We start from the raw sequence: 17,599 nt of genomic DNA, 5'->3' as shown, positions 1-17,599 counted from the left end.
TTCGTTATGACATCTTCAAATGAAACATAACAGTGCGTGTCTTTATTAGTGCAAAAATTTGTTCTTGGCAGTTCAAGCAAAAGCAACCCGAGGTTGTAAGTTTCTAGTGAGCAAGGAAGATTGAGCTATTCTTTAGCAGTTCACTATATGCAGTTTCTCTTTTTATCTTTCCTTACCCTTTCTTATTCTTTGGATTGTAGGAATTGGTTCCTGGGTTATTTTAGTTTGTAAAAAAGTATTTCCTCAAATATGGTGGCCTCTCTAGATAATGTGAGAGGCTTGACTTTAGCCATGTCATCCAGTGCATTCATCGGTTCAAGCTTTGTAATCAAGAAAATTGGGCTGAAGAAGGCTGGGGATTCTGGGGCTAGAGCAAGAGCAGGTTATGCCTCTTCTGACACCTACGTAATCAGATCAAAGACTTAATTGCATAGCATCGTTGAGTGAATCCTTAAATGCTTTTGAGCCTTATGCAATATGAATGATATGTACGATATCTATTGAGATTTTATATAGTATAACTTAATAATTTCGATTTCTTATGCTAATGCATTGTAGGTTCTGGAGGTCATTCATACTTGTATGAACCATTATGGTGGCTGGGAATGGTCACTAGTAAGTGTGGATTAAGATAATGCTTTTGAAGCAATTAGCACTGTACTATAAAATAATGAAGTTAGCTATACTGCTTATTGCAGCCGACTACAATTCTGCAGTCTTTTTTCTTTTCGTTTGTGCTTGTGTAGATTTTATATCTAGCTTATATGCTTTGTGTTGAATCAGGGAGGGTCTCACCTCTGTGTCTCTTCCTTCTTTGGTGGCTGGATGGTGTGATGTGTGTGGCTCTCGCACCTCTTCAGACACTGGCTGGCTCAACCTCTTCTAGGTCAAAGCCATGCCTGAGCCACATGGGCTTAATTGAAGATGGGCAAGACCCATACCGGTTGAACACCCCCATTCAAGATGGGTGGTAGATATCTATCAACCCCATCTTGTCACATGCCAAGTTACAGTCCTTTGATCTTAGTCCCTTTGTCAAGCAATCTGCAATCTATTGCCCAGAGCTGACATGAGTAAGGCTGATGATCCCAACAGCAAGTTTCTCCTTGACGAAGAAGCGATCAATTTTCACATGTTTTGTCCTATCATGTTGAACTGGGTTATTGGCGATGCTTATAGCTGACTGATTGTCACACCATACTCTCAAGTGTCCCTTCCTAAGAAGTTTCAACTGGCTCAGCAGGTTCTTCACCCATAACATCTCACTCAACCCTTGAGATAACGCTCTATACTAAGATTCTGCTATTGATCCAGACACAATTGTCTGTTTCTTGCTCCTCCATGACACCAAAATTCCTCCCACAAACACACAGTAGCCCGAGGTTGATCTTCTATCATCATGACAGTTGGCCCAGTCAAAATCACTATACCTATCCACCTCAAGATGTCCACTCTTCGCAAACCACAACCCTTTTCCCGGAGTGCCCTTTAAGTATCTTAGTATTTTGTGCACTGTATCAAGATGCCTGCTCCTTAGTTCATGCATGTATGCTCACCACACCCACGACATACGCAATGTCTGGCCTGGTATGACCAAGTACAATTACCTCCCAACCAATTTATGATAATCTTATTCACTAGCTTCACCCAAATGAGCTTTCACTTGATGATTTTGTCCAATCGGCATAGTAAGCTTTTCAAACAACAAAGAGATCTTTTGGCTCACCACAAAATGGCTTAGACCTCCTGAAGGTGACATCCATACTTACAAACCTGCGTTTCTAGAGGGACACCAACATTCGTGTTATGGATGCAACTTATCTCTATTGCATCCCCTAGGTGGTATGAAACATTTATCCTATATATATGTTGTATGTTTCCTACCACCCAGGGGTAGTTACCCTCATGTGAGTTTTGTATGTTGTATGTAGTATCTGTCAAAACCGAGAGTATGTATGTGTAGTATGTAGTATATATAAGAACATTTGGGTAGCATATATCCTACTTTTTAGGTAGTATGTACTATTTTTTTAGTATATTGTTTTATACGTACCAATATGAAGGTAATTTTAACAACAACAACAACAAAGCCTTTAGTCCCAAACAAGTTGGGGTAGGCTAGAGGTGAAACCCATAAGATCTCGCAACCAACTCATGGCTCTGGCACATGGATAGCAAGGTTCCACGCACCCCTGTCCATAGCCAGTTCTTTGGTGATACTCCAATCCTTCAGGTCTCTCTTAACAGACTCCTCCCATGTCAAATTTGGTCTACCCCGACCTCTCTTGACATTCTCCGCACGCTTTAGCCGTCCGCTATGCATTGGAGCTTCTGGAGGCCTGCGCTGAATATGCTCAAACCATCTCAGACTATGTTGGACAAGCTTCTCTTCAATTGGTGCTACCCCAACTCTATCTTCTCGTATATCATCATTCCGGACTCGATCCTTCCTCGTGTGGCCACACATCCATCTCGACATACGCATCTCTGCCACACCTAACTGTTGAACATGTCGCCTTTTACTCGGCCAACACTCAGCACCATACAACATTGCGGGTCGAACCGCCGTCCTGTAGAACTTTCCTTTTAGCTTTTGTGGCACTCTCTTGTCATAGAGAATGCCAGAAGCTTGGCGCCACTTCATCAATCCGGCTTTGATTCGATGGTTCACATCTTCATCAATACCCCCATCCTCCTGCAACACTGACCCCAAGTATCGAAAGGTGTCCTTCTGAGGCAGGCACCACCTGCCCATCAAGGCTAACCTCCTCCTCACACCTAGTAGTACTGAAACCGCACATCATGTACTATGTTGTAATTCTACTAAGCCTAAACCCTTCGGATTCCAAGGTTTGTCTCTATAACTCTAACTCCTATTTACCCCCATCCGACTATCGTCAACTAGCACCACATCGTCCGCAAAGAGCATACACCATGGGATATTTCCTTGTATATCCCTTGTGACCTCATCCATCACCAAGGCAAAAAGATAAGGGCTCAAAGCTGACCCCTGATGCAGTCCTATCTTAATCGGGAAGTCATCAGTGTCGACATCACTTGTTCGAACGCTTGTCACAACATTATCGTACATGTCCTTGATGAGTTATATTGATCATGTCTTTTGACCTATATTCTTGTCTTTTGACATTCTCTTGTACATGTATATATGTTGGCTTTTGCCTCCTAGTAATACAAGTTGCTTTCCTAACACTCACCACCAACAGCAAGCAGCAGCAGTGCAAAGAGCACCCTAACGTGCAAGCAGCCGAGCACGACCAGTAAAAAACTTCAGCAACAGCAGCAGCACGCAGCAGTCACTGCTTCTTCTCCTCTGCAAAGAGCAGCAGCAACGTCCAGCCTCCAGGAACCCCATGCAGGCGCACCTCCTCCTTTTCCTTCACTGGCCCGGATCATCTGCATGCAGCAGCAAGGTCTCCTGCCCCCCTGTCAAGCAGCTGCGCGCAGCAGCTACACTGCCAGCGCTCTCGTCACCTGCCTCCCTTCATGCAGCAGCAGCACAGGATCAACGCCAGGAGGAACAACAGCCAATATAGCAGCAGGGCACCTTTTCCGACGTCTTTCCCTTGCCTCCACAGCCATGCAGCCCTGCCGCGCCGCCTCGCAGACCACCCCCTCTTCAGCCAGGTCTGCCGCCGCATTCCCATCAGGCCCTGCTGATGTAGGGTAGGAACCCTAGGGGCTGATCTTTCACGAAAGGAGCGGATCCCGTGATGAACACGAAGAACACAAGGAGGGAAACAAGGGAAATCACAAGGGGAAACACAAGAGGAACACTCAAACTAACAAGAACAAGTCAAAAAAGCGCTAGATCCTCGAATACATAAGAGAAGATACACGATCCAAAGTCAACAACGGACGATACACGGTAACCGGTCTTCTCCGTGAGGAGGTCTTGAGTTCTTCTCCAAAAGGAGGTCTTGAATCCAAAGGGATCTTCTCCGAAGAGGCCGCGGTCTCTCACGAGGAGTAGATCCGATGTGGATGAGCAATGCTCTATCTCTCAAATGAGCTAAACCAATGCTAACCCTAGAAAGGAGGAGGGAGAGGTCTATTTATAGTCTAAAGTGCAAATGGGGGCGAAAGTAGGGGTACATGGGCCTCGGGCCCGAATCTGGACGCAGCCAGGTACCGGACATCCGCTGGTGGTCGGTCGTCCGGTGTCCTCCGGACGTCCGCTGGTTCTGCTCTGTGATGGGGGTGCCGGACGTCTGGTAGCTCCGGACTTCCGCTGATGGTGGCTCGGGTGCGGTCGCGCCGGTCGTCCGGTCGGGGCCGGACGTCCGCTCTTTTGCCTCGGGTGCAGGGGCACCGGTCGTCCGGTCTGGACCGGACGTCCGCTCGTTTGGCTTGGATGCGGGTGCGCCGGTCGTCCGGTCTGGACCGGACGTCCGTTCCCGGCCGGTCGTCCGGTGGCTGGGACTTTTCCTGCAGCTCCTCTTCTTCGTCTCCATCTTCACGTCCATCTTCCTCTTCTTGTCCTTGCTCCTTAGCGTCTCCATGATACCTAAGCATGCATAATGTGTCCATATGAGGTAGTAGCCATGTCTCGTGTGCCTCGAAGTGGAATTGTGAGAGGAGAGATGTCACCTCGGTTTCAAGAGCTCTTGCATGTGCTCGTGTCATGGGTCCAAGAGGTGTCGTAGGAGATGTAGTTGGGTCCATGAGGATGGCCTTGGGATGCTCCGCATCACCTGCCGTCACCGGCATCTGATACCATGTTTAGTCAGGGAGGGTCTCACTTCTGCGTCTCTTTCTTCTCTGGGGTTGGATGGTGTGATGTGTGAAGCTCTTGCACCTCTTCAGACACTGGCTGGCGCAACCTCTCCTAGGTCAAAGCCATGGGCCTGGGCCACATGGGCTTTAAGTGAAGATGGGCAAGGCCCATACTGGTTTAACATTTTGTAACTCATTGTTCATAACAAAGTTAGGCTACACAACTTCAGTAAGTTGAATACATGATATTTGTTGTATTTGTTTGTTTACCTTAACCATAACTTTTTTTAAACAAGAACTATTTGGATGCTGGGTTAAATAATATTTCATCATATAAATGCTACGAGTAGCATCAAAGTTTTGTAGCCTCTCCCCAGATAGGAAGACTTGGACAACTTCATATCATTAGTGTTACATGCCTTCTCTTACAGTATATGACTTCAGTTAAAATATAAAAAGATTTAGGAGTTTCTTCTTACATTTAGAAATCCTCTGTGAAATACCAGATTTAAAATACTAGTAGAACTTGCTCAATAATTAGGACATCTATTCTGTTCTGTTGGAGAACACAGCAGTTCTGTTAGAGAGCCTCTCCTAGCTTATCTCTAAGAAGATTTATCAGATTGGTTTCATCTCATCGGTTTATCTGTGGTTTTTCATCGTTTAGTGAATCTTTGACTAAAGTGACCGTTAATTCATTTTTTTTCGACAAAGGGTGGATTTTATTAACTCAAAAATGAAGCATCAAGAGGATACAAACACAATGAGTACACATCCGGCCTTTGCATAACTAGGATGCACACAGCCAACACCACAACACACACTAAAACACGCCGGCCAATAGCAAAGTCATATAAGACCAAAGCTATGGCTAAGCGAGAAAAAAGAAAAAAAACCCAAAGGGATCAAATCCACGATCGACAATCTATAGCAATGACCACATCCACACCAACTATCATGACACCACAAGGACAATGATGTTCTTCAACAGCAACGCCTTCAGGAAGGGAGCGAAGTGACCGTTAATACATATGACTTGCAAGTCTAAATGACTAGATTGTTGCAGTATTTATTATTCTCTGTTTGCCTTCATTAGTTTTTTTCGAGAAAACGCAAAGTGATTTTTGCGTTTCATTGCATTGAAAAGGTGAGAGAGAGTACATGCCTCCTAGGAGGTTATATTTACAGAGTCCTAGCGCCTCCGATCAGTGGACATCCCAGGAGGCGGGCAAGACTACCCGCAGCCCCTGTGCCCCAGCTTTTGCCCAACAGTTGGCCTCGTCTTTAATCCTATCAACTAGCGCATCTATCGAGGGTCTTGCATTGTCGAAGACGCATTTGCTCCTCTGTTTCCAGATCATCCAGGGGACGAGAAGTGTGATCGATTGCAGAGCTTTGCGTAGTATAGGAGGGGTTTGTGCCTTCGTACGCAGCCACCAGTTCATCAAGGTGATTTCGTTAGCTGGCGGTTGGGCAGGTATATGCGCCCAGTCCAGGATGATGTGCCAAGTCTGCTTAGCAAATGGACACGCTAGTAGCAGGTGTTGGATGGTCTCCGGGTCTTGGTCGCAAAGGAGGCGCCGCCGTGTGTGTTGTGCGTGTTGGTTGTGTCTGTGTTGGGCTTGTTGTGCTGTGCCCACAGCTGAACCCGTGTGGTGTTGGTGTGCTTGTCTGTTGGACCTTGCCTGCGGTGGCGGTGTGTGTGTGTGTTGTTCGTTTGGTACTTGCTTGACTTTGTGCTCGGCGGTTGCTTTATTTATAAAGCGGGGCGAAAGCCTTTTTCGGTAAAGGAGGCACCTAGGGTAGTGCTGCAGGCCGCGGCTGGCCAGCCTCGACGCCGTCCAACATCGGTCCTGGTTAGCGCATCAGGTACCGGGCAATCTCGTGTATCCCGATGGTCCCCTGGATATCGCGGGCCCAAGTGTTCCCGTCCAGGCCTTCTGCCACTATTCTCGTCTTGCGTCGCTGCTTGGGGATGCATTGGTATAGCATGGGGTCTATCTCACGGACGGATTGGCCGTTTATCCATCGGTTGTCCCAGAAGAGTGCTGTCCGGCCATCGCCGAGCATCATAGTGGTAGATGCGAAGAACAGTGCGCGCTCCTCCTTGGAGAACTGGAGATCAAGGCCCTGCCATGTGCGGTCAGTGTTTGTGCGGGCAAACCACATCCATCGCGGCCGTAGTGCTAGGCCTGCGCGCTCCAGATCGCGGATCCCAAGGCCACCATATTCCACGGGGCGGCAGGCGTGGCGCCAATTGACATGACAGTGCCCTACATTGGCGACGGCGCGGCCGGCCCACAGAAAGCCACGTTGGATTTTCTCTAGCTGCTTCAGTGTCTTCTTGGGTGGGGCAAAGGCGAGCAGCTGGTGAACTGTGATAGCTCTCAGCACCGACTTGACCAGTGCGAGCCTCCCGGCTTTGTTCATGAGCCAAGCTTTCCATGTCAGGAGCCGGGTGGCCACCGAGTCGACGAGGGGCTGTAGCTGTGCAGCAGAGGGTCGACGGAGTGTTAACGGGATACCAAGGTAGGTGATGGGCAGCTCAACCACCGGGCATCCAAGTTGGGTGATCATCTCGGCCGTCGCGGGTTCGCCATGGAGGATGGTAGCTGAGCTCTTTGCATAATTCACCCGGAGCCCACTAGCTCGGCCAAACAGGGCTAAGATGCCCTTGATGGCTGCCACGTCGTCCTGGGTGGCACGGCAGAATATCATCACATCGTCGGCGTAGAGTGAGATCGCCAAAATAGCTCGTCTGGGGTGTAGCGGCCGTAGTATGCTGCAGTCGTGGGCGCGTCGCATGAGGCGGCTGAGGGTGTTGACCGCGAGCACAAAGAGCTGCGGGGACACGGGGTCTCCCTGGCGCAGACCGCATTGGAGCCAGATTGGTGGGCCGTGTTCGCCGTTTAGCCTTCATTAGTTTCAGTTTCTACTTTGTAAGTGCATAAGGACAACCTCTAGCGAAGTTCAAATTGACATTTTTTAATACTTATAATTACAGTCATTTCATCTGTAACAACATTTGTAGCATGGAATGGTAGCTGAAACACTCTTGATGCGTATCTTGATATTTATTTATTTATTTATTTATTTATTTGCAGTGATTCTGGGCGAGATAGCAAACTTTGCAGCATACGCATTTGCCCCTGCCATACTTGTTACTCCTCTAGGAGCTCTGAGCATCATATTTAGGTAGCAGCCATACCATTTTCTTGAATTTACTTATTTGTCCTAGTATATGTTTCTGTTTAATCTTTTGCTGATGCAGTGCAGTGCTCGCACACTTCATCCTGAAAGAGAGATTGCATATGTTTGGTGTTGTTGGTTGCATCTTGTGTGTTGTTGGGTCTGTTGGTATAGTTTTGCATGCCCCAAAGGAGAGGGAGATTAATTCAGTGGAGGAAATATGGCATTTTGCAACTCAGCCAGGTAGCAACTTGAAGACCTGCTCCTGTCAATAGAAACCTGTAGTATTTCATGCTTTATTGATGCAATGCTGCTAATTGCATGATCATGCATTCAATGTTTGATATTTCATGACTTGACCATGGGTTTGGATTTCATGGAAAATTGTCCAATTGCAGATAGTGTAGAATTTGGCAACTGTTGGTCAAACGTATGAATATCTAAGAATTAACTTACCTTTTAGATTATAATTCACTCGAGTATTTTAGTTAAGTTTCCCCTTGTTCTGGTCATGGCATTTCTTAAGGATCGCTGATCACAACGATTCAGTATATGAAAAGAGAACTTTAACTTAATAAACTTTTCTTCAGGGGAAAGATATACTTACACTATTTTGTTTTGCCTTGCTCCCTTTTGATCTGGCTGTATCTTTGTTGGCACTCTCAACATTGACATGCAAGGGTAATTTCTGCAGGTTTCATTGTTTATTCATGTGTGGCTGTGGTTGGTGCTCTTTTTTTGATTTTCTGGGCTGTCAAACGCTCTGGTCATAGGAAGATGCTCGTCTATATTGCAATCTGTTCACTAATGGGATCACTCACGGTACATTAGAAGTGCAATACCATCTGATGAAATCATTAAATGGATCAAGTTAGTGATTGTTCAGTGACATATTTTTTTGACTGGACAGGTTATCAGCGTAAAAGCAGTTGCCATTGCCTTGAAGCTGTCATTTAGTGAATCAAACCAATTCATCTACGTCCAGACGTGGTTCTTCATATTTGTTGTCATTATTTGCTGCTTGGTGCAGTTGAACTATTTAAACAAGGTAACCATTATAAATCTCTCAGCCCCCCCCCCCCCCCCCCCCCCCCCCTGTATAAGTTTGCATTTTTGAGAAATTGGGTATAGCACTTCAGTTTCAATCAAATGGCATAATACTGGATTTAGTGGCATCTGATATATGAACTTGCATGGTTCTTATGAGTGTCATTGTGTATAACTATGCGTGAATTCACATACTTTTTAAAGTATAGATGTTTGACCATGATGAGCCACCATTGAATTTTCGGTCTATTTTACATTAACATTTTATTCCTGATCGATAGCAATATATGAACAGAACCACAGCTAGTTAAGCATATAATCAATCTAAAATATCTTACATTGTCAAAGCCTTAACTGGCTGAGCACAAAAGAAAAGGCTTTTGGTTTTGTTTTGCAGAAAGCTGGTTTCGACCCACTTCTACTTACTAGTCAAGTCTTGTTCATCTCTTGTTAACCTATTGTTAAATTGCATCTCCTCCAATTTAACCCGCCTATGAGAGCCTTCGAGGATCATAGGTTTTAATTAAACCCACTTCATATTAGTCATTTGAGATGATAAGATCTTCCAGAGGTTTCAAGTCCAGTTGCTCAAAAATTGTCCATAACTGGGGAGTGGCAAATCATGATTAGTTTTTATACTCTGCAGAGTTTTGTACACTTTACCCATGTAACGCTCCGGGACCGGCACTATACAGAACAAGTGTTAACCTCATAGTATGACATGCACGTTGTGTTCGGTGGGCGTCCTGGGAATGATATTATGCGGTTGCTATGTGTCAGACTCAACCATTGTGAGCGGGAACAAGGATCGGCTAGAGCCATATAGGATAACCGCTTGCTGCACCACATTCCTATATGTATGCAAATATTAGGTGATAACCTCACCCAATGATTAAATAACATCTCATACTTACCGTTGACGAAGATGTTTCATGCAACTTTGCGTATGCCAAATGGAAAGCCCGAACTAAAGTGGCCCCATAAGTGGTTAGCGCGCTCGGTCTTGGATCAAGTTAACAAGAACTCCGCTCCTAGTGCAGCCTAAATGGAAGAGATCCGATGCTCTAAACATGGCCTCCCACCGTTGCCTTTAATTGCATATTAACATAATTAACTCTTATCACATAACAAAAAATGTATCTGAGCCGGGTTAAAATGTGTGATACCCCAAAAGCAACATCAGGCAACAGGTTAGGAATAGAAGTAAAGGCAATATCAAGGTGACAATAATCAAGCTATGCAAAAGTATAGTTATCGCAATACCACTACAACATTGTGATTCTAGTGCAAGCAAGGAGGGAGAAAGCAATATGATGTGTCAGATTGGACAAGGAGGTTTTGCTTACCCCGTTTCGCACATGCGCCTGCCTTCATTGTTTGGTGCTCGTCCGCTTGTTACGTTGGCACCTCTCTCAGGTTGTACTGGCCGCTCTTCTGCGACTACTCTTGCGTCCTCCGCACATGGTGATTATCGCTCTATACAGGCTCTTGTGACTTTCACCGGTGATTGTCTGTAACACCCACAATGCGGCTATATCTCCCACGTGTCGGGGCACGACTTAGAGGCATAGCCGCATGGTAGGCTTGTCGCAATAGGGGTAATCTTCACACATCTCATGTACTGAATAAGAAAGGGATAAAGAGTTGGCTTACAATCCCACTTCACACAATACATAAATAATCCATACATCATCCAAAGTACAGTGAAAGGTCCGACTACGGAACCAAAATAAAGGAAGACAACCCCAAATGCTAGATCCCCGATCGTCCCAACTGGGCCCCACTACTGATCATCCGGAAAAGAAACATAGTAACGGCCCGAATCCTCGTCGAACTCCCACTTGAGTTCGGTATCGTCACCTGCACTGGTATCCTCGGCACCTGTTGGAGCCCAGTTGGGACGTAGCAAGGGCTATAACAAAAATTGCGAAAATATCTCCTTTTAATTGGCGACTATCAAATAGATCAGAAAATGTTACGAGATTTAGATTAATTGAATTCAATATAAGTTCAAGACATATTAGAGCTCTAACCATGTTTCGGCTTGTGATCAATCCATAGATACTAATCAAAAATAAATAGACACTCAAAAAATGTGAGTCACGAGGACTCAGCAATCTCACACCCGCGAGATCAAGACTATTTAAGCTTATGGGTAGGAAAAGGTAGTGGGGTGGAGCTGCAGCAAGCACTAAGCATATATGGTGGCTAACTTACGCAAATAAGAGTGAGAAAAGAAGCAATGCAACGGTCGAGAAGCTAGAAGTGATCAAGAAGTGATCCTGAAACTACTTACGTTCAAGCATAACACAAGACCGTGTTCACTTTCCGGACTCCGCCGAGAAGAGACCATCACGGTTACACACGCGGTTGATTCATTTTAATTAAGTGTCAAGTTCTCTACAACCGGATATTAGCAAATTCCCATATGCCACATAACCGCGGGCACGGCTCTCAATAGTTTATACCCTGCAGGGGTGTCCCAACTTAGCCCATCACAAGCTGTCACGGTCAACGAAGGATATTCCTTCTCCCTGAAAGACCCGATCAGTCTTAGAATCCCGGTTACAAGACATTTCGACAATGATAAAACAAGACCAACAAGACCACCCGACTGTGCCGACAAATCCCAATAGGAGCTGCACATATCTTGTTCTCAGGGCACACCGGATAAGCTAAGCGTACAGGTACCAACATAACCCAAGTTGCCAAGGGACGGTCCCGCACGGTGCTCTGGTTTGGATCAACACTCAGAGGAGCATTGGCTCGGGGTTTAAAATAAAGATGACCCTCGGGCTTGCGAAATGTTAAAACCAAGGTTGGGCCTTGCTGGAGGAGTTTTATTCAAAGCGAACTGTCAAGGGGTTCCCATAACACCCAACCGCGTAAGGAACGCAGGATCAAGGAATATAACACCGGTATGACGAAAACTAAGGCGGCAAGAGTGGAACAAAACACCAGGCAAAAGGCCGAGCCTTTCACCCTTTGCTAAGTATATAGATGCATTAAAGTAAATAAGAGATAATAATGATATCCCAACAAAAACCATGTTCCAACATGGAACAAACTTCAACTTCACCTGTAACTAGCAACGCTATAAGAGGGGCTGAGCAAAAGCGGTAATATAGCCAAACAATGGTTTGCTAGGAAGGTGGGTTAGGGGCTTGACATGGCAATAAGGGAGGCATGATATAGCAAGTGGTAGGTAGCGCGACATAGCGATAGAACGAACAACTAGCAAAGCAAAGATAGAAGTGATTTCGAGGGTATGGTCATCTTGCCTGCAAAGTTCTCAGAGTTGTCGAAAGCTTGATCCTCATTAGCGTACTCAACAGGTTCCTCGTTCACGTACTCGTCTCCCGGCTCTACCCAAAGCAAGAACACAAGCAAAGGACCAACAATCAATCACGGTGCAATGCACAAGCAACATGATGCAATACATGGCATGATATGCAAGATATGATATGCAATACATATGCGTGCTCCGGAAGGGAAATAATGAACAAGGCATCAACTTGGCAAACCAAGTATGCCGCTGGAAAGATGAGATGATTTCGGTTGAAATCGATATAAAGATTACTGGAAACGGATGCACGTTTTGCAAATGGCAAGCAAAACAAGAATGACGCAAAACTGCGATTAACAGCATGATGTCATCTAGAATGCAACAAGAAACTAAGCTACTTACTCCAACATAGCAACAAAGCATATGGCAGTGATGTACAAGAGATGCTTGACAAAACATGAACACTGAGCTACGGCTAAAACACATAAGAGCATGTTCAAACAAGCATGACAAAAGTGCAAAAGATATCAGCTTCACAGACTTGGTGGAAATACTAACATGTCAAAAATAACATCAGGAAGCAATGTTTAGAGCAAGCAAACAACATGCTACAGGAACATATCATAACAATCAAAGGCATGGCATGATTTTACTAAATGCATAGAACAAAAGTCCCTTACTGAACATGAGTCAAAAAGGCACAGAAGATATGATGGCACCCTTGTAAATATAGCAAGTTTTATTAACAGTTTCAGCCTTAGTAGAAAAACAAAGCATGTCATAAACAGATTCATGATAGCAACTTTGCAAGCTCATGCCACTCACCACAAAGCATTGCATGACAAAGTAAGCATACCAATAGCAAGATGACATGTTCATGAAGCTAACCATGGCAATAGCAAGTTCATAGGATGCATGGATCACTAGCAACAACCATGGCAATATTGATTAACATGTTAACATTCAGCCAGGAACATTTTATAGCAAAAGTAGAGCAAGAAAATGACATGCTAGAGCACTCCATAATTGCAAACAAGGGCATGAATGGATAGAGCATAACCACATGTTCAAAAACATCCTTAATGAAGTACCTTAAAATAAGCATGGATCTCACTGTAGCATCAAGTTTACATGGCATCAAAATAACAGCAGGAAAATGACTTAGCAAAAAATCCTAAATCCCTGAAAACAGCAACATCACGGAGCCTAGTTTGCATGCTTGTGCTAGCCACCATATAGATCACAAAAATACAAGACAAGCACCCCTGTAAAGATGGCATGTTGTAGATCAAAACACATGTAGACCTCATGCTCAAAAGATGCACACATCAAATGCAACAAAAATGACAAAACCTCATTAACTGATAAGTACTGGCAGTTAACATTTTATAGCACTCTTGCATCAATGAAAATGACATCATAATGGGCAGTATCATGCATGGAAATGCTACTGGCATGAAGAGCTCAAAGAGACGAACAATTCGACATATCATATGCATCATTTGGAGCTACAGTCACTGAGATACGATGTGATGAACATGGCATAAAAATAACAGGGACTTAGAGAATTTCAGGGTCAACCTCCGGGTCCGGATTTAGGGTTCCGGGTACGGGAACCGAGGCGGCGGCGGATCTCATCGGAGAAGTGGCCGGAGTGGAGGAAGGAGATGGCCGGAGTTCGCAGAGCTCGCCGGATCCGACCGGAGCTTGAGCCGGCGATGAGAAGGAGCGGCGGCAGGCGCGGCGGATCTGCGGGCGGTGGGGCCGGCGAGGTGGGCGAATGGCGGCGGCGATGGGCTCAGCGGGCTCGCTACGGGCTCGCGGGCCGGCGGTGGTGGGCGGCGGCGGAGTGCCACGTGGCGGGCAGGGATTGGTTGCGGGCGGCGGCGGCGGATGTGTCCGGCGGCGCGGAGGTGGTGGTGGCTAGGGTTTCGCCTGAAAATGGAGGGGAAGGGGCTTTTATATAGGTAGAGAGAGTTTGGAGTGTCCAAATGAGGTGTAGTTTTTGCCCACACGATCGTGATCCGACGACGGAGGACATGGAGATGGTTTAGATGGGTTATTGGGCTGTTTTGGAGGGGTGTTGGGCTGCAACACACAAGGGGCTTTTGCGGTTACCCGGTTAACCGTTGGAGCATCAAACGGCCTCCAAATGGAACGAAATTTGACAGGCGGTCTACCGGTGGTGTACCAAGGCCACTTGACAAATCTCGGCCCATTCCGAGAATGTTTAACCCCCGCTCACGAAAAGAGTCAAGAGGGGTGCGCCGGTGCATGTAGGAGTGTCGGATTGCGAAACGGACAACGGGGAAAAGGTTCAGACGCATGAGACGAACACGAATGCAAATGCGATGCACATGATGACATGATATGAAATGCATGACATGAACAAAATGCAAAACGAAAAACAAAACCCAACCACGAAGGGAATCTCATAACTTAAAGCCGAAAATGGTAAGAGTCGAAGTTACAAATATGGCAAGTTACATCCGGGGTGTTACATTGTCGGTCTACACAGACTCCTCTAGCGACTTTCACCGGCAGTATTGGTGCATATGGCCCCATCGACTAAGCCTCGCACACACGCCTACTCTTGGCGCTTGGTGCTTGTCTGCATGCGACCTCGTCTCCACTCCTGGTCATCCTACACCGCCTCCTCTAGCGGCTTCCACAGGTGGTGGTCGCTGCTCCTTGTTCGGTGCTACTATGTCGACTACTCAAGCTGTATCCTTAACTCAGTAGGATACTGTGCAACTCCATGACCTACTTATTGCCTCTAGTTCTTCCTTGTTGGGGCATCTACGTTGACCCCGTCGAGCCCCTGACTGAGCAGGAGATTACGCGACTTCGATTCCTGCTAGCTGCGTCCTTTGGTTCTTAACCGGTAGGTTCTGCTACCGACTCTTCTGGCATTGTGAGACCACCTTCTACACAGGCAGGTACATCTCTGTGGATTCTTGATACATGAGCATCTTTTCATATGACTCATCATTCATCCACTCTGTTCTCTATTCACCCTCTGAATTCTCCTTGCCTGGTTAATGGTTGATGCATTCTTGGCACTTCATCTTTTATCGTTCCTGATGTTGCTCATTTTCCTTGACTTACCATGCAACTCATTTCTGGTGGTTAGATTGTTGACTATGGTTGTAGGGTCATTTTCGGCTTTGACTCATGTTTTGTTTAGGATCGTCACACTGGTGCTCTCTTTGGTGCTGGCCTTTGACACTGTGACTCCTAGGGCCTTTGGGAACTTGACTGGCTCCACCTTCCCTCCGCTACCACCGCCTCTCTGTCTGCCAATGTTGCCTTGTTTACCAGCTCTTTTCAGCAGGCATCATCTCCTTGGTCACTTGTGTGGCTCTCGTCTCACATTCCTTAGTTTGACCTGGTCTTCTCGGATCCGTCTCCGATGGTGTGTCCTCAGACTGTCAGGGTTGTCTGCTTGGTAAACAGGTCCAGTTACCTTAGCGAGATTGTGTCGGCGTCCTTTCGATCTTGTTCACTTTGATGTTTGGGGTCCAGCTCCCTTTGCCTCGAAAGGAGGTCATCGCTACTATATTATCATTATAGATGATTTGTCTAGACACATCTGGATATATGTTATGTCTTCTCGTAGTAAGGTCTTACCTATATATAAGTGTTTTGCTACCATGGTTCACACTTAGTTCTCTACGCATATTCGTTTGTTTCGTGCTGACTCTGCAGGAGATTATATCTTCAAGATGTTGTGTGGAGTCCTTGTTGAGCAGGTTACTCTTGCTCAGTTTTCTTGTCCTGGTGCTCATTCTTAGAATGACGTGGCTGAGCGCAAGCATCATCACCTTCTCGCGACGGCTCCTGCGTTAATGATTGCCGCCTCTCTTTCGCCTGACGCTGTCTCCACATTCACCTATCTCAACAACATTCAGCCATCCTTTGCTTTGCAAGATGGCCTTCTGCAAGTGTAGAATCTGACAGACCCCTCGGTAGGGTGTCACGACTAGCTTGAAAGCCTAGAGGGGAAGCAGGAGGCAGTTACCTAGGTTCGGCCCCTCTTTCTGGAGGTAAAACCTTACTCCTGTCTTATTGTATTGATGTAATCGGGTGTACAATGGTGATCCCTAGGATCGTAGGTATACTGAGGGATGATGATAAGGTGCCCTAATGGTTTGCCCGGCCTCGACTTATAAAGGGCGTCGAGGCCTAGGTTTACACGAATCCTAGTCGGCTAGGGAGGTGTGGAGACTCCTAGAGATTCGGTCTTCTTGCCTTGGACGCCAAGATGTCGGTTCCTTCCTTCTAGAGGGCCCACATGCCGGGTTGATGGCTGGGGCCGTGTAGTGACCTAAGGGGCCTTTGGTTACCCTGATGGGCCGACTTCCGATGGCTTGAGGCACCCCTGGGCCGTAACACCGTCGGTAGCCCCTAAACGGGTCCATGACAAAAAAATAGTATGAATCTGTCAATGTTGCCACATTTACTGAGGATGTGCCACGTGGTAGGCTCTGATTCCTCAAAACCTCTTTGGTTAACTGGATGGGCATGGGACGTCTAATTGAGATCCGAGGGCTCAGGGCGCGTACCCCTTCGCGATATTATCTCGCCATTAGGAAACATATTGGAATGTGGCGGAGTGGCTCACCGAAGAGATGGGATCTAGCTGTCGGAATTGGAGAAGAACGCCGCGGCAACTCGGAATTAGTGACAGCAACGTCTGTGGTGGTTCTTGGTGATGTTGAATCCGTCCTTGGCGGCGAACTTGCTCCTGTGACGACAGTGATTGGCTGGAGCGGCGATGGTGGAAACTGGCTTCAGGTCAAGGTACGTTTGCTAGAGATCGTGCGGTTGCTCTAGGGCACGACAAATCAAGATTATTCGAAAATTTGGAAGATGAGGTGGAGATTATTTAATAAGGATCGAGGCGTGGCCGAGGGTCAAATCATTGAACCAAATCGATCAAATTTGGATCGGGCATGACACGATTGTCGTAAGGAAACAAGATAGTGTGCAGAGGTTGAAGATGAGCGGGTGGGCTAGCGCCGTCACTGGTGAGAGGGCGGCGTGGCGCGTGCTCAATTTTAAGTGGATCTGACGGTCTTGGGAGCTCCACATACCGTTTGGGGAGAAAAATGTGAAGTGGAACATGGGCTGGGCCGAACGAGGGAGAGGGGAAGCTGCGTTGCGCACACGGGGGAACATAGCCTTGGGCTCACACAATGCAGCCCGAGTAGGCTAGGGTTTGCCTGGTTTTATTCCTAATTATTAAATACATTATGTAAACGTGTCTAAATAAAATGCCAATTTACTTCCTAAAAATACCAGACAAATCACAAATATACCAGTACTAGTATAGAGCATAGG

At 46.4% G+C, this 17,599-nt stretch overlaps 1 protein-coding gene across 11 annotated transcripts in view; it reads left to right on the top strand.

Moving 5' to 3' along the window:
• Positions 1–17,599, top strand: part of LOC123127378 (probable magnesium transporter NIPA2) — a 57,174-nt gene that overhangs the window by 14,803 nt on the left and 24,772 nt on the right. For 9 of the 11 annotated variants that reach the window (XM_044547032.1, XM_044547034.1, XM_044547033.1 and 6 more), the window contains 6 exons: positions 201–382; positions 559–615; positions 7,839–7,929; positions 8,006–8,166; positions 8,618–8,745; positions 8,834–8,971. In XM_044547032.1, coding sequence (XP_044402967.1) covers positions 250–382; positions 559–615; positions 7,839–7,929; positions 8,006–8,166; positions 8,618–8,745; positions 8,834–8,971 — 708 coding nt within the window. In that variant the 5' untranslated portion in view covers positions 201–249. Of the gene's footprint in view, positions 1–71; positions 93–200; positions 383–558; positions 616–7,838; positions 7,930–8,005; positions 8,167–8,617; positions 8,746–8,833; positions 8,972–17,599 lie in introns of all 11 variants that reach the window. The other 2 variants (XM_044547035.1, XM_044547040.1) reach the window with 2 other exon arrangements.

The sequence above is a fragment of the Triticum aestivum genome, chromosome 6A, assembly GCF_018294505.1.
Source record: "Triticum aestivum cultivar Chinese Spring chromosome 6A, IWGSC CS RefSeq v2.1, whole genome shotgun sequence".
In the NCBI taxonomy this organism is placed as follows: Eukaryota; Viridiplantae; Streptophyta; class Magnoliopsida; order Poales; family Poaceae; genus Triticum; species Triticum aestivum.
The sequence above is the reverse complement of the archived record's forward strand: the minus strand, read 5'-3'. Positions and strand labels throughout refer to the sequence as shown.